Genomic DNA, 23,769 nt, shown 5'->3' on the forward strand with positions numbered 1-23,769 from the left:
AATATTTTTGCGTCAGCTTTCCCTGTCATGGGATTAGACATTATGTAATTTTATTCTTTCATGACTGTGTGTATTGTGTGGTACACTGTACGATGTAATAACAGTACGTATCCCATACTATCAATCATGAATTATTAGTTGCAAGCCAAAAGGACATATACAACTCAGAGAAGATATCTAGATGTATTTTCACTTTTTGAAACAAGATTTTTCAGTTATATAAGTAAGAGTTAACGGTGTTTAAAGAATTTTTGTTTTTTGAGAAAATCATAAAAGGAACAAGGCAATATGGACCTATTAAATCAGAATACTGTCACTAAATTTCAATTAATACTTGTGTTATGAGTTAGTACATTTTGCCATAGAATATCTACGCCAAAAATTTTGTCAATTTTTCAGTCAAATGTAAGTCTTCACATTCTGGCACTCATCAGTAATGTTAAAATAGGATTGCAACAATCTAAAAATTCATAAAGTAAAGGAAGTAGTAAGTATTGACAGTAGGACTTGTTTAAGCAGAAGGAAGTGAGGAAAGGATTTCCTCGTATATGAAAATAAGTCTACTAAGTTACCAATGCCAGTAAAGTAGAAGAGAATAAAACCTTCCTTTTGCTTAAACTGAAAGATTCTACATTTATTCTATGCTAATACAAACAATCACACAGATAACTGGTCTTTTGAAATCTTTTTAACTGAAAGCAAAATATAACTAAAGACTAAATAACCATGCATGCTAATATGCCTCGAGTAACTCATCCCTATCCAGTTATTTCCCCATGACTAAAACTAATAACATTAACCCTGAAAAAGAAATATGAGCCTTCACTCCACAAGCAAATACAGTATACTATTCTTCAAATGTAAATAAATGAATTACTTGGTTTTCCAGAAAAGGAAAATTATGCATAAGTTCAAACAAAAAAAATTGTTTTTTTTACCTATCCTGGAGTTCAAAATGTGTGTACACAATCTGCTTCAACTCGGTAGTACTGAATGGAGGATCAACCATGTTGTCTGCTTCATCAAATAACAACTTGATTGCACGAGCTGCGATCCAGTAGGCTGCCATACACAAATAAAAGTATTAAGTGATGCTTGGAATAAGGTATGGTTGAAGCTTCAAGGTAGTCTAACAAAAGATATACTACATGCCACTGGTTAATGTACAGTAAATGATACAGTATACTGCGAAGTTTGATATGCTTATTCTAAAATAACAAGTACTGCTATAAACTAAGAAGTGAAAGTCTTTTAATGGTTCTTTTAACTAATGGTAAAAATCCCTACAAAAAATAACATGCCTCTATCAATGAACTTGATATATCTTTTCTGACTTGGATTTTTTAAACACCACTATTTATCAAGTCACTGATCCTCTGTTGCAAGATAACCTTTTGCTAATCAAACTCATAACACAGTTAGTAAGAATAAAATAAAAAGGAAATGTTAGGGTGCCAAGAGGAAATAGGAAATAGAATAGTATTTCGCTTACTCTTCTCAGCTGATTAATTGAGAATTGTTTCATGGCCATTACCAGTTATAAAGAAAGAAGGGTACAGTGACAACCAGTTGGGGGACAATTCCTGTGACCTCCTTGGTTAAATATCCATGAGAAGTAACAGGTCAAGGTTTTGATCTCTGATTTCTGGTGGTCCAAAGAGGGGCAGTGATCAAAGCAATACAGACAGGGGAGATGCAGTTACAGTATTTCTCCGCAGGATTTACATAAACATGTATCGAGAATAGGGACGTAGGATCCTTATCAGTTTGCCCATGGGCAAATCTGTGTAAAGTAAATTAGATCCAGATATCTGTGCATAAGCTATTAAGAATAAAAAAAGTGCTCATTAAATTATTGAACTTAATATCTGTAGCTATAAACACTGGCATAACTAAGAGTCTTATTTGCAATAGCAAGATAAAACTAAATTACAAAGTATATTTTTATAACATCAGTTTAGTAAATGGATTTAACACTGGAAAAGATGGCACATTGATAACCAGGATGCAGTTTTCAGACCTTCAGTTGTGCCAGCTACATAATGCTTAACTACAAAAAGCTATAAAAGTTCAGCAGTAAGATAATATGTTTTTAAAATAAGCATACAGTACTGCAATAGAAAAACATCAAACAATGATCAGTTATGAAGGAAAAAGCAGAATAAATGCATTTCAATTGCAAAACAATGCTGTATGCTTCATTTCTAGGTTCACTTATACAAATTAATCACTCTCCACTAGAAACATTATGGTACAGTAAATTGAGGTTAGCCATGACCTAGTTAATTATCTTGTAGTACTCCAAACTCTTTTCAGATGTGGCATTCTAATCGAATCTTTTAAACTTTCATTGCAAAACAAACTATTGTATACATAGTTTTTAACATTGTAACTGGTTCATGACTTTTTACATGACCCACTATATAACAGAAAGTTTGATTTCAAAAGTTCACAAGCCACAAAGACAAATACTATACATATGGAAAGTAAAATTGAAATTGGTAGCAAGATACACCAAACTAAATAAGAAGATCCCATCTAAACCATGAATTTCTTACCTCCACCTTCATCTCCAATCAGATGGCCCCATCCACCGCAACGGTATGTTTTGCCATCAGGGTTAAGGAGCAATGCATTGCTGCCAGTGCCACTAATCAAAACAATTCCACCTGAAAATAATATTTTCCTCTATAGTCAATATCATTTGACCTAAAGTGACATTACACCACTTGCAGACACTATATATACAGTGGTAAGTAGACAAAGCAATCTTTCTTTATGGTTTCATTTACATATCATTAGTGAACATTCTAATGCTTTACCATCAGCAAAAACATAAGCATGAGAAAGTAAGGGTTTAACAACCGACAAACTACTACCTTGCTTTTCTGTTATAAATGAAAATTGTGATGTCCTGTTAATCTTCCTATACTTCTCTTTCTAAACATCACTTTACCCTGTATGTGATTTTGTGAATTATGCCAATTTATATCTGCCAAACAAACAGTAATATCATTACCTCATGTTTTTAAAGGAGTGCTTGATGAAATAAAATAAAATTCTTAAACAAATACCAGTAACCTTTCATTAAAAAAAATCCATGCTGTAGGGCAGCTGATAACTCAGAATACTTTGGAAGTGGACATACATTACTAAAATGGTAACTGATAAGGAATTTGTTCCTATTGCATGGGCAGGCACACCAAGGTATTGCAAAGAGATACAAAAAGCTTAGGATTCAAATCATGATAAATAATATGTACATACACGAGAACAAAAAAGGCAAGATGCTGAAGCTTTGCGGGGTCGACCAGAACTTAATTTGGCCATTGACAAATTTTGTATAAAAAAAAAAATCTCATTTCTATATTCTGCTTAAATAAAATACCATCATTGTCATCATCCATTCATTTATAATTACCCAACTGATCTAGGTTCTCTATGCCCTTTCCCATGCTCTTTTTTGTATTTAGCTCTATGCATTATCATGACAGAGCTCAGGGCTGAATCCTGACAGACACCAACATATACTGTATCTCAAATTCTTTTTATACACCTGCCACTGTCTTTATTCTATAGATTTTGTGCTCTGATATAGTACCATCAGTAACTTAATATGGTCTTCTTGTAATGTCCATTTAACAGTTTTTCTTGTTATTCTCACAAATATCTTCTCAATATTTACAGATACTTGGTATAATCACGTTCTCTTTGCACGGTACCTACTTGTCTTATAATTGTTTAATTATACAAACAGCTCATTCGACCGATTTGTCTGGCATGAGTATCAGGAAAACATAGGTACGTATTGGCTCCTTTTCTATGACCCTTTCAGTCTTCATTATTCTTTTGTTTATACTTTTTTCCACTGTGTCTTCTGCCATTTGATTTTTTATCAATACTATGCCATTTTATTTTTCCCTGTAGGAAAGTCGTGTCATTAGCGCACCTCATGGGGTGCACTGTAGGCATTACTAAAGATACTTTTTAGAGTCCCTTTGGACCCCAGCTGCAACCCTTTCCATTCATTTTATTGTGCCTCTATTCCTATCTTTCTTCCATCTTCCTATCCACCCTCTCCTAACAATTATTTCATGGTGCAACTGATTAGTTTTCCTCCTGTTGTATCTTTCAAACCTAACTAATCAAAAGTTTTTTCCAGCGCTAAATGACCTCATTGGTTCCAGTGCTTGGCCTTTGGTCTAAACTCTATTCCATTCCATTCCTACTTTATTCTCTCGTGTCTCTTCTGTTCCACGAGAACTAATGTTTGTCTGAATTACTACAGACTGTTCTTGTGCTAGTTATTTTTTTTTCTTTGCCCAGCCTCCTGCACAAAAGAGATGAGCATGTTTCATCTAAGCACCACCATGACCAATTCCCCATTTTTTCTACCAGACAGATACATATTCAAATATCTAAACAGTTCATTTGTTACTCTAGAATTACCATAGACAGTATAGTGGAACAGTATTCAATAAACGCTTGGGAGTTGTTTTCCTTTAATGCATTCCAGGATATTACTTATTAATGGTACTTACCATTCTGGCAAGCTGTAGCAATAGATCCCAGTGTATCTGAACCAACAACAACGTTTCTGGCTAAGTTGGGATAGGTGTGAAGGATGCCTGCTGCCAATCTATTGTTGGATTCCTCATCCTCGCAGCCACTGAGACATAGGCCCTGTTAAGGAAATAATAAGAGAGTCATTAAGGAGAGAACAATATACTCAAATCATGATTAAAATCTATGCAGTCACGCACATTTTAATACTATAGTTTTGACATAATCATTGTCTAAAAATACAACTTGTTAACATGAAATTTTTACTATAAACAGTAAAAGATCAATAAATTACATTGTTGGGAGTCACAAAGACCACACCTAAAATAACTAACACCAGGAACCATTGCAAATAAGTATATTATTATTATAAATTTTTGTTATTCAAAATGAGAACGCACTCATATAGAACCCACACAAAAAGCCATTGACCTGCTGGGTACATCTCCGCGGAGACTAAATAAACACACGAAGTAACAAATATTGACATACTCAGTATGTGACACTGATGCGGAAAAATTAGGAGCGTGTTCACAGCACGAACACTATACCATTTTGGCCCAAAATACCTACTACGTACATGTATTGCATACTGCATAGTATGAAATGTAACTGAAGATATCAATCAACGGTGTTTCTATTTCTATGACAATAGTTTCCTTAACTTTTCCTTCAAGTTGGAAGCTCTTGTTGACGGGCATCTGCCAATCAACACTGACCCAGTCCAGAAAGTGAGATGCACTATAGGCATTACTAAAGGTGCTTTGAAGCGTCCTTTCGGCCCCTAGCCACAACCCCTTTCAGTCGTTTTACTGTACCTCCGTTCATATTCTCTTCTTTCTTCTTACTCTCCACCCTCTCCTAATAATTTATTCATAATGCAACTGCTTTGAGGTTTTCCTCCTGCTAACTACATCTTTCAAACCTTTTTACTGCCAGTTTCCGTTTAAGCGCTAAATGACCTCATTGGTCCCAGCGCTTGGCCTTTGGCCTAAATTCTTTATTCTGTTCTATTGATCATCACGCAAACTCAATTGAAGGACATGCTTTTACAAATGATAGTAGAACTAAAATTCAACAGAGTTGTATTGGTTTTGGCATTATTTTGTGTTGTTCTGATGCTAATCTGACGCGTAAATAAATTACATAATTTTACCTCATTAATATTTCAATGCAATGAGTTGCTTTTCCCCTCATGAATTACACAAACAAAAAGACCAAATAAACTGAAGAATATACAATTAAGATCCTAAATAACGTCAACTGCCCCAAATAACGCAACCTACTCGAATGAGCAACTGTGTAAAAAATGAACATTTACATACAATGACAGGGAAAATGTACATTTGCATACAATGTCAAGGGAGTTCAGGAAATTGTCCAAACGCGAGAAGGATATCTTGATAAAAGGTGTGAAAATTCACCACGGGTGACTCGAGAGGCTGACAATGTTTCTAAAGAATACACGATAAGCCTTATCAAACACTTGATCAGTTTTGAGATTTCTCTGATTAACCAATTTACACAGCTTATCGGAGCAGGTAAGGGGAGCGCCTAGTCATTTGATTATTTGAAGTGAAGAGCAAGACTTATTTTCCCATGACACGAGCTGGATAACAAGGAACCCGATGAATTGCGGAAGCCAGTTTCAGAACCTCATATTCCCCAGTGTGATCGCTTCGGTTACTGCACCATTTTTTACCTAGTTAGAATAAAGGAAGGGATCTTTCCTAGATAGTGACTCAAAAGCGTTTTAACCCGGTATGTGTCCACCTTTCCGACGTGTTTACTACAAGCTCGTTGGAATTACCGTAAAAACATAAACAAGACTAAATTTCATAAAGATAATGACCACCAAGAAATATTAATCCTAGATAACGACCCCAGAAAACTCTTGTGGGGTCACTATCTAGGAAAGGTCCGAATAAAAAAAATAGGTATAGTCACTCATATAAGTTCATGGATGTCTCCTGGCATATAGCTGAATTCCATCAAACCCCTTTCTGGACAATGGGTTTGTATAATGACGTAAGACGGGCACACACCGAAACTTTCTACAGCAGAGTTAGGTAGCTGAACATTTGGCCAGTTTCGCACTTCCAGACACCTGTCATCCGGAAAGGGGTGAAAGGGAAATATCTATCAAGCACCCGGACATCCATGAACTTATATGAGTGACTGTAGTACATGTAGTGTGTTAGTAAAGTTCCATTCGGTTACATAGTGTTCTAAGTTCTAGCAACGATATTAAAGTTGACTAACTTGTGTTCTAATCCTCTACCTAGTGATCAGAGGCAGTGATGACGATAAAGTTAAAGATCACCGAAGAGTGTTGCCTTAGCTTGGCTAACAGCTGAAGAGGGGCTAGAAGTTGGACGAAAGAGCCAATTGTCAATAACAACGGAGTCTTTTCAATAAGAATGACAAAAACCAGATACAGGAACATTCCCCAATTTCAGAATGGGTTGCCCCCACACTGGCCCCGAGAGGATTAGTCCAAGAGAAACACATGGAACTACTAACAGACGAGAAATCCCGACTCAAAAGTCCATTTTCTCAAATACAGCCAACTGCCAAAAAGTCAAGAGGAAAGAATCTTGCTCTGACAGACGACCGCAGAATATTTTCTCTTTCTGTCTGTGGTACTAACCAAGGCATAAAAAAACTAAGTTAAATTAAAAGCTGAAAAAGCTTCTTGGATGTGTGGGATGCAACGTGAACCGAGGTAGTTGAAAATAAAAGTATAATGAATGCTTGTTGAAGTTCCTGTTTTTTTTTCTTTTTCGAAAATTATCCAGTTATCGTTAAGTCATATTTCACGAAAAGACAGTCCATCAGGCCTATTTTTGCCCCCTCATTTCAATGAAGTTTATAGCCAAGACCTTCGCCAATAGTACCTGGAGTTGACTTGTAATTCTGTGTTGATGGTATAACAGACCAAAAGCAGATAAAAACAGAATGGCCGGTTGACTAGAGAGGCACTACGGTAATGCCTTAGTAAAAAGTGCATTCCGCATTCCTTATTCTTAACAATGGAGGCCTCAGTTACATTCTTAACTTCCAGAGATGCAACATAAAGAATTTCTCCACAGCAGAACATAAAGTTCAAGTTACCATTCTCTGATAACAAGTCACTGTCGTCACACAATTTAACAAGTGTCAAAGTGGATTAACTGCAGAGGCCTACTTCCGAATGAAGGATTGCAAACCCATTTCATAGGAAAAATGCAAACCTGTTTTTCACTAGTTCCCTTTGTACTCTCTCTCTCTCTCTCTCTCTCTTCTCTCTCTCTCTCTATATATATATATATATATATATATATATATATATATATAAATATTATATATATATATATATATATATATATATATATATATATAGATATATATAATATATAATATAATGTGTGTGTGTGTGTGTGTGTGTGTATGTATATTATTATAGTTATATAGATATAAATTATAATTATATATATATTTATATATATATATATATATATATGGGTTCTTACTCGGTTAAGACCACATTCCAAAACAGGGAATACGATTAGCCCTGAAACGCAGTTGGTGACAAAACACACATTACGTTTGGTAGGTAAGTTGTAGAACAATTTTTGGACTCAGCTATGTTACATAAAATATTAAACTAGCACTAAGTAAGAATGAACTATTACTCAAAATACTACAATGCACTACAACCAGTGTCATCAGAATACTATGTTCAAAGGTCAAAGCTCTAGCGAAGTAAACTAACCTCATGTATAACAATTACCCATACCTGTTACTTGTGCCAGTAGCGAACGCCCCACTCTATACTGTCCGCATGTCGATAGCGTCTACAGATCGAAATCTCTTGAAGAATTAACATATTAACAAATATTATGAACGCGAGAAAACCTTTCAGGGGGTTACAATGTCACACATACAAAAAAAAAACTGTCATTTGGGGTTTCCTACCAAGAAATCCAAAAACCACCGCAAAACCTCATTCTTTAAAAACAAGAAATACTTTAACCGCCAACCCCGGCCCCACCCCAACCCCCGAATAGTCACTGGAATTTTGAATGTCGTCCGATGATACCCTTAGGGCCATCTTCCATAAGCAGCTTGTCCAATGGGGAACCTCCACCACTGTCTTCACTGTCTGTTGCTAATGCAATTCAACTTGTATGTTAATATTTCACTGACATTTTTATTTACTTATTAATTTGTTAATACACATTTTCCTAATAACCGTTCTCCTCTTTCTGTACTTCCCATTACCTTCTGTTACTTCTTTCGAATAAACACCATATTCTTTGGACGCTTGACTTTCAAGTCAATGGTCGCTGTGGGCTTGTTCCATGTAAATAGGGTTCATCTTCAGAATAATAATAATAATAATAATAATAATAATAATAATAATAATTGTAATGTATTGAGAAACACTACTCTCTCATTCTACTATGTTGAACCTTCTGGGAGTTGTTGTAGAAATCTCCCGCCATCCACAAACTGGGAAGCCAGCATAAGCATGGGTCTCCTTACTTGTATTGAATATACATAATAAAGTACGTGAATGACCACCCTGACTTCTTAGGACCTAAGTTATAAAGGACAAGAATGCAACAATAATAAAATAATAATAATATAATAATAATAGTGCATGCTAATCATTTGGCAGTGGCAGCACCTCGAGGTCTACACACAACAGTCATATTCTGTTAAGGTGCCAGATGTCTTACAACTTAGTCCCTAAGATCTAAGTCAGGGGTTTTCGACCTGGGGGTACGCGTACCCTAGAAGGTTCGCCAAGGGTCTGTCAGGGGGTACGCGCTCCCTATGGCACTCGAATGAATGTTAGATGCCGACCATTGTCAATGTGCTTTAGCAAAAACTGTTCCTCGGCCAACTAGCATTTTGGTTTTGCAGCTCAGTACCATAACCTTAAAAATTTACTGCATGGCCAGAGGTAAATAATTTATAAAAAAAATTGTCTTTATCTTTTATGGAATTCTTTATGTTTAAAATGTTATCGGTTATGTCAGGAGAGTTATGTACTTACTTCCCTTCTGTACAGTTTTCTGAGTTGGTTTTGTTTTCCATGTACAAAGTGAAGGGGGTACATTACTGAAATTACAAACACCCGAAGGGGTACGTGGGGAGGAAAAGGTTGAAAACCCCTGATCTAAGTCATTGGCTTCACTCTAAAGGCTGTAGGAAAGTCTTCTGACAGTTACAAATATTGATTCTTACAGGTTCAAATAAGTCTGTAATGCTACTTTTGCCATATTTGTGTCTCATTTTCTTCTCAACTATTGTTCAGACATATCTTTATCTGATCATATTTACTGCGTTGTTATTTTCATGTGATGATCAACTATCTTCTTCTCTTGGTTGTTTTATTTTTTCTATTGTGTTCTCCGAGATAACAGTGTCGGTTAAATCACCCAAAGCGAGGAACGTCATTTAATGTGGATTTAAAATATTCACCCTTGAACTTGGCCTTAGATCTCAACGCGTGTTTGTGACCTTGAAAGTGAGTGCACTTGTGCCTGCGATTTTTGTCGATAAAAACCACTTTAGAGAGGACACGTAAACCAGTGTTTCCCAAAGTACTCCACACGACGAGAAAAACTGAAGCGCTTTTCAAGCAGAAGTCAAGTGTTTCAGTCTCATTACGATAAAGTTCGAGTATTTTCAAGTGATTCAGACGGAATAGAGGAGATAAGGAGAATGCTTTCGAGTACTTTCGAGTACTTCTGATACTTTATCGTACAATACGAGTGCTTTCGGGTACTTAACGGGGACGAAAATAGAGCACACGAAATCGTTTTTGAAAAGACGACGTTCGACGATAAAACTTTTATGTTGCGCCGCCTTTTCAGTCATTATCTCGAAGCACTCGTGGTTTACGTAGATGCTGGCTTTGAACAAGAGATTATTTTTTTCTTAGAGCAAAATCCATGTGCCCCCTTCAGAGGGTCATAATTAAGGGCAAAATTTCTCTCTCTCTCTCTCTCTCTCTCTCTCTCTCTCTCTCTCTCTCTCTCTCTCTCTCTCTCTCTCTCTCTCTCTCTCTCCAAGATTATCTCCTACCCCGGAGGGTAGAACCAATCAAGGTAGAGACAGACCGGCTTCAAAATGAAAAAAAGAAATCTCTAACATGCGTTGCAAAACACCCGAGTTTTTCTCTTTTTATTTTTACATTTATGTTCCAAATATGAGGATGACTTTGTACATCCTGATGCTCTTCAAGTAATTAATGCAACAAATCTTAACACATTAACCGGATAATCCACTAAAATCTAACTGACAATGAGTAAATTGTCATTTTCTGTCTGACTTGTCCCCAGACACTCAGGAGATTCCTCTCACTCTCGCTGTTGCCATCGAAGTCATATGCCTCTGCTTGCGGCATCACAGTCAGAAAATTGATTCTTTCATGGATTTAAAATCATGCGAGAGCATAAGCCACTGATTTTTTGTGTATTGTTTGTATGGCGTTTTTACATTGCATGGAACCAGTGGTTATTCAGCAACAGGACCAATGACTTTACGTGACTTCCGAACCACGTCGAGAGTGAACTTCTATCATCAGAGATACACATCTCTCACACCTCAACGGAATGCCCGAGAATCGAACTCGAGGCCACCGAGGTGGTACGCCAGCACCATACCAACCACGCCACTGAGGCACTGCCATTGATTTTGGACATTAAATCGTTCTTATTACACCGTTCACGTGCAGGAACACTTTGTTCTTTCATAACAATAACGCGAAGACATGATGTACCCAAGAGGAAAAATGGTCACCAATGAAAAATGGAATTCTTTGTATAGAGACTATTATTCACAGGGACAAAACAGTCCTTGGTGAACATAGTACTGCCGCTAGGCAGCCAGCAGATGTAGATTTAACGGGAAACCCTTTTTTTTTTTTTTTTTTTTTAGGGAAACGCACAGTCAGTATAATTTTGTTTAATGCTGCAATTGTCAGTGGTTTTTAGACTGGAAACATACTTTAGTATATAAAGAACACAATAGTCCCATCGCTATGGAAAACGAAAAACTATTGCTGGCGGGAACTTCAGTTTCAGTGGCAAAATTCATTTTGCCAACCTAACTTAAAAAAAAAACGTTTCATCAACATTTTCATAATATCATTATTGAAAAAAGCTTCAAGCAACCATTTGTACATTACTAAAATATTCTACTAATTCCCGTTAAGAATATACTAAAACTAATAATGGTTGCCATGTCTGCCATGATCTTAAAAACGAAATGCTACGAAAACTTCAAAATACTATATTCTACGATTACAAACGCCAACATAAACTATCCTGTTCCATCAGTGAGGTTTCGGGTGAATCATACTTGTCACACAGAACACCTGATTCCACGTACCAGCGCAGATGTCTGTTCCATAACACCTGCTCGAAAACGAACAATGAGAACCGGCCAGAGATTTCCAGCCTTTACCAGTTCTCTATGCTACGAAGTTGGTGGCAGAAATAGGCAAGAGTAAAGGAGGTCAGGAATAGCGATTTACGCAGTTCCTCATCATTTGATGTGCCTTGAAACATAATCGTACATACAGGGAGGATTATATTTTCTATTGTTAGTGCGCCACACTTGTTAGAATTAACTTCAGCAGACATAAAGCACAGACTGGCATACAGACAGACAGACAGAGACAGATGGATAGATATGTGCGCGTTTGGAGAGAGAGAGAGAGAGAGAGAGAGAGAGAGAGAGAGAGAGAGAGAGAGAGAGACTCAACTCAAGTCGCAACGCAACAGTCACTATGCATTTCAAGAGAGAGATGCAGAGCATACAGCATCCATCCAGATAACACGACCAGCATGCACTTAGAGAGAGAGAGAGAGAGAGAGAGAGAGAGAGAGAGAGAGAGAGAGAGAGAGAGGGGTCGGGAGGGGCGGTGGGGGGGGGGGGGATGGCGGGGCCATGGAGGAGGATCGGCTTTGTCCTTGATCATGACCTCTGAGAAAACAAAAGACAAACATTATGAACTCTTATCGTTCCACTATCAGCAGCTAATCCTCACCAACTCCGCGTCACAGAATTAACGAGATGATTAAAGCAGGTTTTAAGAGAGTTACTAGATAAGATCACATAATGCAGAGGATATACAGAACACGAAAAAACTATGAAAACTGTGTTGCAATAGGGAGACAGGGAGGAGGGAGGGAGGGAGATGAAGGCTCACGTGAGGGAGTTCACAGTTCATACAGAAGAGGAAATTACGCGGTTCGAGGGAGAGATAAAACAGAGAAATCTAAATGGGAAGACATTTTTGATGAACGGACCGTGGGAGAGTTGTTACTTGCATTATGACATGGATCTGGATTTCAGATTAAAAACCAAAAATACTATTACGAGACGGGACAGTTTCTTTTTCTTCTTTTTTTGCCATTATTATTATTATTTTACATTTCAACCAAAGCAATTATAACAGTTTTTGTGTCATGAAAATCTCTCAGCTTGTGTGTGACGATATATAAACTTTGTACATCAAATTATTTTCAGATAAAATAATACTTTGGCTGTGGAAATATATAATATATCTATCTATCTATCTATCTATTTTTCTTTGTTATATTTTCATAAGATTTTAATTTTTTTCTTAGTAGAAATATATTTTCAATTATAATGTTCTTCCTACGCCTTAAACTACTTATTGGTCAATTTTCACTCTCTTGGTGAACATGAGAGTACATGTCCTCTCCGAGCGCCGAGATGATGATGGTAATTGCCCTCTTTCTTTAAGATTCCGAGAGATGATATTGTGCACAAATGAAATGGCATTCTTTATATAACAAATAAAGTTGACAAATCTCGATGAAGATTTCTTAGAAAACATTCTCCCACTCATATATGCTTCAGGCTTCTACATCTTAAATTCATAGAAATACACATAAAACATAGACAATTACACCGATCATGCCTTTTTAAAGGACACAATCTTCCCCGACAATCCTAAGAAAGCCATTTCATTTATGCACAATATCATCTCTCGGAATCTTCAAGAAAGAGGGCAATGACCATCCTCATCTCGGCACTCGGAGAGGGCATGTACTCGTAAGTTCACAAGAGAGTGACATTTGACCAATAAGTATTTTAAGGCGTATGAAGAACATTATAACTGAAAATATAATTCTACTATGAAAAAAAATTACAATCGTATGAAAATATAACATGGAAAAATGATCATTATGAACTCAAAACATGATTTCATAAACTATACACAAATTGGTAATAATAAGAACAAACAATGAGGTAAAATTACTGTACAGACAAAAGGAGTAATGACAAATATCATAGTCAACTGTATTTGTAGCGAAGTGGGAGTTGTCAAAATATATACCTACAAACATAAGAGATTTCACATTACCTAAAATTAGGCATTACCCGCCAAACAAAGCCCAAAATTGTGCAAATTATTAAGAATGCCATGAAAAAAAAATATATGTAATAAAATTCTTGGATCCAATAGAAAATAGTTGTGTAAACGTGTAAGTAATCAGAATGATAACAATATAAATTACTCTTACCATGATACTTATAACAATAAAATTCGGCTACTAATGGGAAAGTCCAACTCTTCATTTCTAAGAACAAAAACCACCCCGTAATTCTCTCTCTCTCTCTCTCTCTCTCTCTCTCTCTCTCTCTCTCTCTCTCTCTCTCTTGTACAATGACCACCTCGGCAACGCCAGTTCCTCGAATCCAGAGAGATCAGCATTCGTGTCTTATTATTTGATCACAGTGGAAATTATCACCACAACCTCTTATGAAATGAGATGAAAGACGCCGCTAAAAGTTTGGTTACATTGAAAAGTTGGGCGCTATTGGCACATACAAAGCTCTTGCTACACATAAAATATTGCTTTTCTATATAGATGTACTGCTTGCATATATAAACACTTTTAACTGTATATGAAGACGTGTATAATATTTACGTGAATTATACTCGTTAATGTGTGAGAATATTACTTGCTTACATAATACACACACACATGTAAATGATTATCCAACATACGTGTCCAAATCTAGAATAAATTCATTCCTGACTGAGCTATCTCAGTCTATAATTTAAGGATTTCTTAGCGGGAAAAAAAGAAACCTATCCACAGACGTATAAAGGAAATCACTCCACTCCAAAGGTTAATCCGTTTAATCTAAAGTCATAACATATCCTGCAGCACCTTGCATAATATCGCGTTGCCCCAAGACTCGGTGCTGTAAGAATAGCAGATTATGACGGACTATAGACTTTATCAACCAACAGGGGGATATGACTTTAAACGGCTGGGAATGGGATAACATGATGTAGACGAAGACTGAATGACTGAGCAGCAATTCTTGTCAATTGTGTGACTTCTTGAGACTTGTTTGTGTGAAGCACAAAGGGCTAAGTCAAAGGTTTACAGAACTCATCGTAACGTAACACTAAGCAAGCATTTGAATGTGATATACATTCAAGAATCATTTGCAAGTGGCTTATTAATACTCTCTGCGTTTCTGTTGATATAAGCCGTGCATTTTGTAAATGGTAATTAGTTAACTGTAGCTGGATGTAACCAGGAAGAAGAAGGCCATGGGACAAGCTTCTCAGTTGAGAAGACTGGCTCAAAATAATGGAAGGCTAACACCTATAGGAGCCTATTATCCCATACAAACACATATATGTGTGTGCAAATATATATATATATATATATATATATATATATATATATATATATATATATATATATATATTATAGAAAATCCCTGAAGATGTAGCGATGTTGTCACGAAACGTTGGATTAAAGCATAATGTGAATCTCTTCGTGTTCCTGCCCTTAATCTTCTTTATCGTATATATATTCATATTATATATATATCTATATCTATCTATCTATCTATTCTATCTATCTATCTATCTATCTATCTATCTATCTATATATATATATATACATATATATACATACATACATATACATACATACATACATACATACATACAAACAAACATAACTGAGGATAAAACAGGGCTAATATTGCAGTAAACTCAACACAGACAGAATCACCCAAAACGCCTTCCACACCCCGCCTCCCAGAAGCCTCACCCTTTTCTCGAGGCTTCCTACCAAGGGTGTACCTACTGCAGAGGAGAGCTTCAAAGGTAGCAGGTCCCTTGCCTTCAGGGACTGCGACACTCCCTTAGGCACAGCTGGAGTAGAATACTAACGCTAAGGACCTCTTCAGTAATTAACCCTAAGAGTGGTGCATGTCCACGTTTGCTGAACCACAAACTTCCTGCACATATTTTATACATTGTACTATATATCACGTATGATACAGAGACACGTATGTTAGTTTACTTGATGTGAATAGAAATGAATCAATTTGTACACATACACAAAAGCGTGTGTATATGCGCATTATATATATATATAAATATATACATACATGCATATATATATGCATGTATGTATATGTTTAGGATACGAAAATCCCCTTTGCATAACATATACTAGAATACATGAAATCATTAACCTACTGTTTATGTCTCAAGAAAACGCCTCATAGCTCACATACAAGACAAAGAAAAAAAATTACCGTGTTCATTTCTTGGAACATGGATGTGTAAGGCCCTGGATTTTGAAGGTAAAGCAAAAAAAAGTACACGCCATTAAGCAAAGAATTCTGACGGGTAAAAACAACCAGATTTTCTTCACTTTCGAACATTTGAAAAAATCTGATTTTATCGAAGACATATCTTGTTATTTTAGATTTCATATTTGCTCCTCGCTCAATTCCAGGTTTCTGAATTACGAACTATATATCCAATTCGTCTTCAGCCTAAACCCAATTTTTTTTTACAGAGCCACTGACTGATTAGTGAAAGTCTGGTCCGATGACGTGACACTGGAAACGTTTGGTTATTACTACCGTTGAAAACCACGTTCGTGAAATATAAAAAGCAAATGAAAAATCTTTACATCATTACGGAATAAAAGAGAGCAAAGCGTTAAACCATAGGCTAACGAAACAAATGGAAAAAATATAATAAATAAATAAATAAATAAATCAACTAAATGAAAGATAAACGAAGCATTATCAATACTGCAACTGTAAAGGGTCTTCTTCTGAACTACTGAGCGTCAATGCAAGTTCTAGTCCCTTCTATCCAATAATGGCCACTTCAACGCCGTGCTGATGTCGATTAGCCATTTAACCATACGAAAGTATGAGCAAGTAACACAAAAAGAAGCACAAATTTATGTTAAAAGTATAATAAAAATAAATTAACGGCATCAACTAGCTAACGATCAAAAGATTCAGAGGTGTGTCTATTGAGACTTTTTTTTTCTAAGTTTAGACTAATCCATATTTTGCCCAAATATTCATTTAAACCCCAACCCCAGCTTATGTCCAGTATCCTCAAGTATGCCCTGGATGGCGAAGTAGTTTAACTGCTGTAATGAGAGAGGGAGGAGAGAGGAGAGATGGGGGGGGACCGAGGGGAGGGGGGGAAGGGGGAGAAGAGAGAGAGAGAGAGAGAGAGAGAGAGAGAGAGAGAGAGAGAATCTGAAATTATAGCATAGGGTTCCCTTTCACTTTCGACTCTACAATGAATCGATGGTTGCAAATGACGTGCGCAACTGGTAACCACCTTTCCGAATATCCCAAACATACCATCGCTCCTTTTACCGCGATCTCGTTTCATATATGGCACAGTGGGCACGGGTCCCATTATGATGACGCAATCGCTTGCAGGGAAGTTACGGCGCACTTTTACTATCACTCCCTTCATTCATAAAAAAAAGAAAAAAAAACAACTACGTTTCTTACAGTTCTCAATTAATTAATGTTCCCCTTTTGATGGCGTAGTATGCGGGCAACACAAGTAGATAAGATATGACGATACTTTGCGATAATTGTTAATAGAAAGGTTTCAAACTATTTTTCAAAGTGAACTTTGCTGGACTGAAAAACAATGTCGGTAATAATAATAATAATAATAATAATAATAATAATAATAATAATTGCGTTATATGACTAAAACAAGACTACAATAACTGAATAAATTTTAATCAATTAATGCCTTCATCAGTTTTTTTAACAAAATTTTCTAGCTTTCTTAAAATGTGATGATCAGATTTAAATCGAAATTCTAAATCAGGTTAATCCAGATGTTCAGAGATACATTATTAGAATATTCTAGACAACTACGCATGGAAAACTGGTACAAGTCTGTGACAAGCTCTCTCTCTCTCCCTCTCTCTCTCCTCTTAGATGCCTAAAATTTACATATCACTAAAAACACAAAGCACTTAATCCTTCTAATACTCACGAGTCCTTCCAGCGTGGTATCCTGTGGGAGTCCGGCCATCTGCTTGGCATCATCGACTAACTGGCGGATCCTTGATTGGCATTCTGTCATACCAATCAACTGAAATGTAACAAAAAGAAACATGTTAAGTGTTATGTGAATAACAACAATAACTTAAAAAGTAGTTTTTGAATTGCGGAGGCGCCACTCATAAATCTGCGCTTATACTTACGCCTTTGTTTACGGGAAAATAAGTAAAGTTTTCGGCCATTTTTGCGTACTCGGGGAGTAAGCCTACAAACTACTTTATTGTGTGGTGGGGGGTAGGCGGCCAGGAAATTCTAAATAGGTCTGAAAAAGGTGTTTCGCGTTGAGTTAAACATACAGGAATTTAGGATACTATATTTATGATTTATTTATAATGAAAATGAGAAAAATAAATAATGTGCACGTTAAACAGTACAGAAAAATTCTTTCTAATAAAATATAACAGCCTATTTACTTCAATTTTCGTTGGTGAAACAACTCTCTTATTTGACCGCAGATTTTAGCACGCGCCCTGAGTAAGCTGGAGGTCGGATGACGCCTTGTTCTTTTCCACTCTATCATGTTAAATACAATATAAAATTACTGCACAGATGTAAATGTCGTCTAGGAGTAAGAGGAAAAACTCACTTGATGTTCATTACAAAACTGGCGTGTTTTTTTTTTTTCCAAATAAAAGATGGGCTATGGGAAAATAAGTCTAAGTTTCGTTAAAAGGTTTTTTCTTTCACTCTTTTATATCAAAACATAATAAAACTACTGCACAGACGTAAATGTGTTGTCTAAGAGTAAGTGGAAAACAGCCCATTTAATCGGTAAATGCTGGGACTGATTTTTTTTTTTTTTTTTTTTTTTTTTTGGGGCGGGGGGGTTGTGATAGAAGTGAGGATGCTAAGAGGAACTCAGTATCAACTCAAGTTGCACTTAATACTTCCGCTCCTCCATCGTGGTCCTTCGGTGATGTCAGTTTCAAAATATACTCTGGAAAAATATCTGAACTGTGACATCGTTACGACGTTTCGTGGGATCGAGATAGAAATTCCCGAAGAGAATCTTCTCCAGTGATTTTTCAATGGTGCCAAGAGGGGGTCTCTGACAGACATGCTCAAACGTAAAAAAAAAGAAGGAATTCGAGAATTCCAAGCGGCATAAAATAATTGTTTCCTTGTAAAACGCTTTGGTAATCGTGACAAATTTTTGCTGTCGTGTGTATGTATGTATCTATGTATGTATCTAGTGTATGATATTATATAGTCTATGGTATATATATATATATATACTATATATATATGATATATATATATATATATATATATATTAGTATATATATATATATATATGTATATATATATATATATGATATATGTATATATGATATATATCATATATATATATATATATATATATATATATATAATTATACACACACAGCATATACACAAAAATATACATCACACAAGCATATAAAATAATTGTTTCCTTTTAAAACATTTTGGTAATCGTTGACAAAATTTTTGTGCTCGTGTGTATGTATGTATCTATGTATGTAATATATAATACTTATACACACACACAAGCAATATACACAAAAAAATATACTCACAAAAATGAGAGAGTGAGAGCGTGTGTGTGTGGAGGGAGAGACGAAAAGAATGGGCAAATATAAACCAATCTCTATCAATCAACCGTAGCATCAGGCAGTCTCGTGAATCGCGAAGTGGTCCATTCATTTCCTGAATGACATCCAGAGACACGAGCATCGGCCAAAAGTCGAGCCATTTCCAACACCGCCGCTTCCTCGAAGAACGTCGCCCGTCTCCAAGGATACCCGGGAATCCAGTGGGCATGGGGGAGGGTATGGAGAGGAGGGCATGGAGAGAAAGGGGGGGGTATGGAAAAAGGGGATGGAAAAAGGGGAGGGGGGAGATTTGGTTCTGACAGCAGCACCCGGAAACTGAAATATGGGAGAGGTGTCTCTTTTCCCCCCTCTTTAAATGTCAATACAGCTATGAGGCATTTAATGACAAATGTCATTTTTTTATCTCTCTCTTTATCCAGCGCTTCACTTGATGAGAAAAATATTTACATTTTTATGATGATTTTCATTTGCCTGACGCGCGCACACACATATATTTATTTTTTATTGAGAGAGAGAGAGAGAGAGGAGAGAGAGAGAGAGAGAGAGAGAGATTATGTATTTGATTAGTATCCTTATAAAAATGTAAATATTTTTCTCTTTTATGGAAGCACTACAAAAAGAGAAAATCAAACAATATCATAATATATATATATATATATATATATATATATATATATATACATATATATAGATATATATATATATATATATATATATACATATCATCAAACTAGTCATTTCGGTCTCCGTCATGAAAAATAACAAATAAAACATCCCCACTGGACGGCCCTACCTCATCTTCTTTCCAAGAAATGACCAAGTGCTGCCATCTGTCCGAAGGACTGTTAACAACAACCGACCTTCCACAGGGTAAAAATAATGATCAAAATAAGATGCAAACCTGTTGGTCGGCTCTTTTACTGTTAAGCAGCTCTACGCACAACTCTGCTCTTTTGAGATAAGGGGAAAATACCAAGTCCACAGACGATACAGCCGTGGAATTTAACTAATAAAAACCCGTCAAATTTTCTAGCAACTGCCACAAGGTACTTGTGACCTATACGAGGTATCTCTGAGGTGTATTGCGTTGTATTGCAGATAAATTAAGAGACTTAGATATCCTAACAATTATCAAAATAATTACACGCAACACATTCTCGTGGGAAGAAAAATGCCAGTAACAAGACCAGTACAATTCGGCACACCAAAATGCCTATTATTTTGTATACAAAGAAACATAATACATTTACATTTCTAAATAAACTTCCTATTAAACGCAGCAGCGAATTAACATTTCGTCAGGGAGATATCTATCCCCCCATATACGTCACATTCTTATGAAAGTCCAAACAAATATCATGAATCAAGAAGTTTTTAAAAGCAGAGTGCAACCTTATACCCTTGACTAGCCCCGTCCCGAAGAAGCAAAGTAAAAAAAAAAAAAAGAAAAGAGGCAACAGCGAAAGGCAATGCACCTGCAAACCATCCAAAAGCTTAGGAACACAGATAAATGTAACGAACTCCAGAATTCAATCGGAAGTAACCTAAAAAATTCTTCCAGCTACCGTTGCCCGTTTTCTATAAACTTTCTTCTTTCAGGTTAATATAAGGGTCACTCCTCCATTTTTCCCTGCCTTCCCTCTCGGTCTAGAGTAGATTATGGCACTGGAATGGCCCTCTTATATCTTTTTGTGTGTGTCTGTATGTACGTATATATACATAAAACGCGTGTAAGTATATGTATATTTAAACAAATGGGTATTTTGTATGTCTGTGCGTATTGTGTGCATTTATAGCTCTGCGCACCAGGCAAGCAATGGCCTCTCGAGCTTTCATGGCTGCGTCCTCCAGGCGCCACAGTAGAAACTGGCTAGGCAAGTCTCGACGCCAAATATGGACGAGTACAAACACTCGACTGTCTCAAGATGACAAAACAAAATGAAGGATTAGGCTCGATTCCGCACGAATAACCTGGAAGGTTTATGCGAAAAGAAACTTGGTTAAAACGGATGATTCAATATGGCCACCTACAACGATGATCGAGGTGTAAACAAAGATTTCCTTGCAATTACTTAGACTTATAGTACCACCTTCGATCACCTGATTTTGTCGGCGTCATCTCACCTAAGACGCAATAGCAGTCTCCTGACTTCAGGCCACTGTCTGCCAATGGTAAGGAACGAACGAACGAACGGGTCAAAGTGAGATAGATAAGGGGAAGAAGAAGAAGAAGTAGAAGAAGAAAAAAGTTGTTCTTTTGTAACTACGCCCACTCTCTCTTCTTTGACCTTGGGTGGATTTGTGCAGTATCACAACCTACCCGTAAGTAAGCGAGTCCATTTCTCCTTTTATTGTCATAAATCATATAGCACGTGTTGCATTGTGGAATAGACCTAAAGGCCAGTAGGGTACATGCCCCTAAGTGAACAAATCGCAAATAGAAAACAAATGAAGATGAAGCTAAAAATGAAAGAATGAAAAAAAATAACTAATCATAAATTCATAAAATTAATCCAACAGCACAAAGATACAGGTCTCTGCGGTAAAGTTCCAGCCTCACCATCTTAGCGAACATTACCAGAGGGAAAGCTACGCCGTCTGACACTATAGACACAGCGAAGTCAAATAATTTAACTCTGGACATCACGCGATGCGAGGGAGAGGTCGAACAAAGTTTTGATAGAAAAGGTTAATGAATTCTTTTCTTGGATAAGATCAAAGCTCACTCTGAAACTGGATCATGTTGGGGGGGAGGGGTTGGGGATAGGATTCTGGGCGATTTAGCAAATAAAAGTCATGTACCATAGGTATATGTAAATATATTTAACCATAAAAAAACGGCTGACGTGCGCGCGTGTATGTGTGTTTATTGGAAAGGTCTAACAACTCGCAAATCACAAATATTATTAATACGGAGAAATGTAAACATTTTTTTTCGCACCGTCAAATTTTAGGGTTCTCTATGATTTGAGAGACTAATTAAGAGCTCCCTAACATTCTCAAGTATCTGTGTGTGAGTGTGTGTGTGTGTGTGTGTATAGATATATTATTAGATATACATATTAATTAGATATATCTATATATACACACACACACACCAAAATACATACACCATCGAATGGGTCTTTCATTTCCTGTCCCTTCTGTTTTATAATATATTCTCTCTCTCCTCGCTCTCTCTCTCTCTCTCTCTCTCTCTCTCTCTCTCTCTCTCTCTCTGACTTTCACTTTTTTGTTTACCCCTCAGCTATTCTGGTTGCGAGGAAGCTTGAATCCTTCCTCACTCTGACCTAAACAGGGATTCTCATCACAAATATCTACGGATATTTGTTTTCTCCTATGCATCATATCCAAACTAAAACATGTACATTTGACTTTTACATTTAAATGCTTCCAATTCCCCGGGACTCCTGACGAAATTCACCCCGCGACGCCAGTTGATGCAATCCAAACAAATGGACGCGACACCCAACAGATACCCAGAGAATATTTTAGCCGTCGAGTTCGCATTGGGCATAAATCAGTTAGGATGGGAAGCGCGCGTTTTACAAAAAAAGCGCGCCAAACCGGTCCGTGTGGACCAAAACACATTTCGATGAAGGCAAAACATGACACTCGCTCTAAAAAGAGGAGCTTGAGCCTGCCTGTGTCCTGTAGTTGGCCAAATCACAGTGGGAGGTTACACTTACACCTCTCTCGTCGGTGGGGGAGATGGAGGGGGAGAAGGAGATGGAGGGGGAGGGAGAGGGGGTGGGGGTGGGGAGGGGTGTGGCCTGGGTAGGCAATATCAAGGGACATTTGGAGGCAGCAGAGGGTATACTTGGGAGAATATTTGGAGGGGGATAGAGGACGGAGGGGAAGAAGGAATAAGGGGGGGGGGGGGGGAGGGGAATGAGCGTCAGGCAGGTCACCTTGAGGAGGGACTGGAGTCACTGGTTCCAAATGATCCCGTTACCGTAAGGTTCTGCTGCCTCGGAACTTGCAGATCTTAACAGAAGCAATTTGGAAATATATATTATTCAGAAATACGAAAATAGGTATGATGTTTACTTTTTTAATTGCACAAAACAAAATAAATATGCTTTCAAAATAAGTAAACTTTAATCATGTAGATTTTAGGATATTTAAAAATTCATACTTGAAATCAAAAAATAATTTTATTACTTTAAAAATGTCATACATGAGGTTAAAAAAATGAACG

General features: G+C 36.8%; 1 protein-coding gene across 2 annotated transcripts in view; it reads right to left on the minus strand.

Annotated features, from left to right (window-relative positions):
* LOC135212593 (N-acetyl-D-glucosamine kinase-like) overlaps positions 1–23,769 on the minus strand; it is a 94,477-nt gene that overhangs the window by 8,997 nt on the left and 61,711 nt on the right. For both annotated transcript variants that reach the window (XM_064246149.1, XM_064246148.1), the window contains exons 3-6: positions 17,906–18,004; positions 4,542–4,683; positions 2,559–2,669; positions 939–1,062 (exon numbers count right to left, since the gene is read on the minus strand). In XM_064246149.1, coding sequence (XP_064102219.1) covers positions 939–1,062; positions 2,559–2,669; positions 4,542–4,683; positions 17,906–18,004 — 476 coding nt within the window. The remainder of the gene's footprint in view (positions 1–938; positions 1,063–2,558; positions 2,670–4,541; positions 4,684–17,905; positions 18,005–23,769) is intronic.

This window comes from Macrobrachium nipponense, chromosome 41 (genome assembly GCF_015104395.2).
Source record: "Macrobrachium nipponense isolate FS-2020 chromosome 41, ASM1510439v2, whole genome shotgun sequence".
NCBI classification, from domain to species: domain Eukaryota; kingdom Metazoa; phylum Arthropoda; class Malacostraca; order Decapoda; family Palaemonidae; genus Macrobrachium; species Macrobrachium nipponense.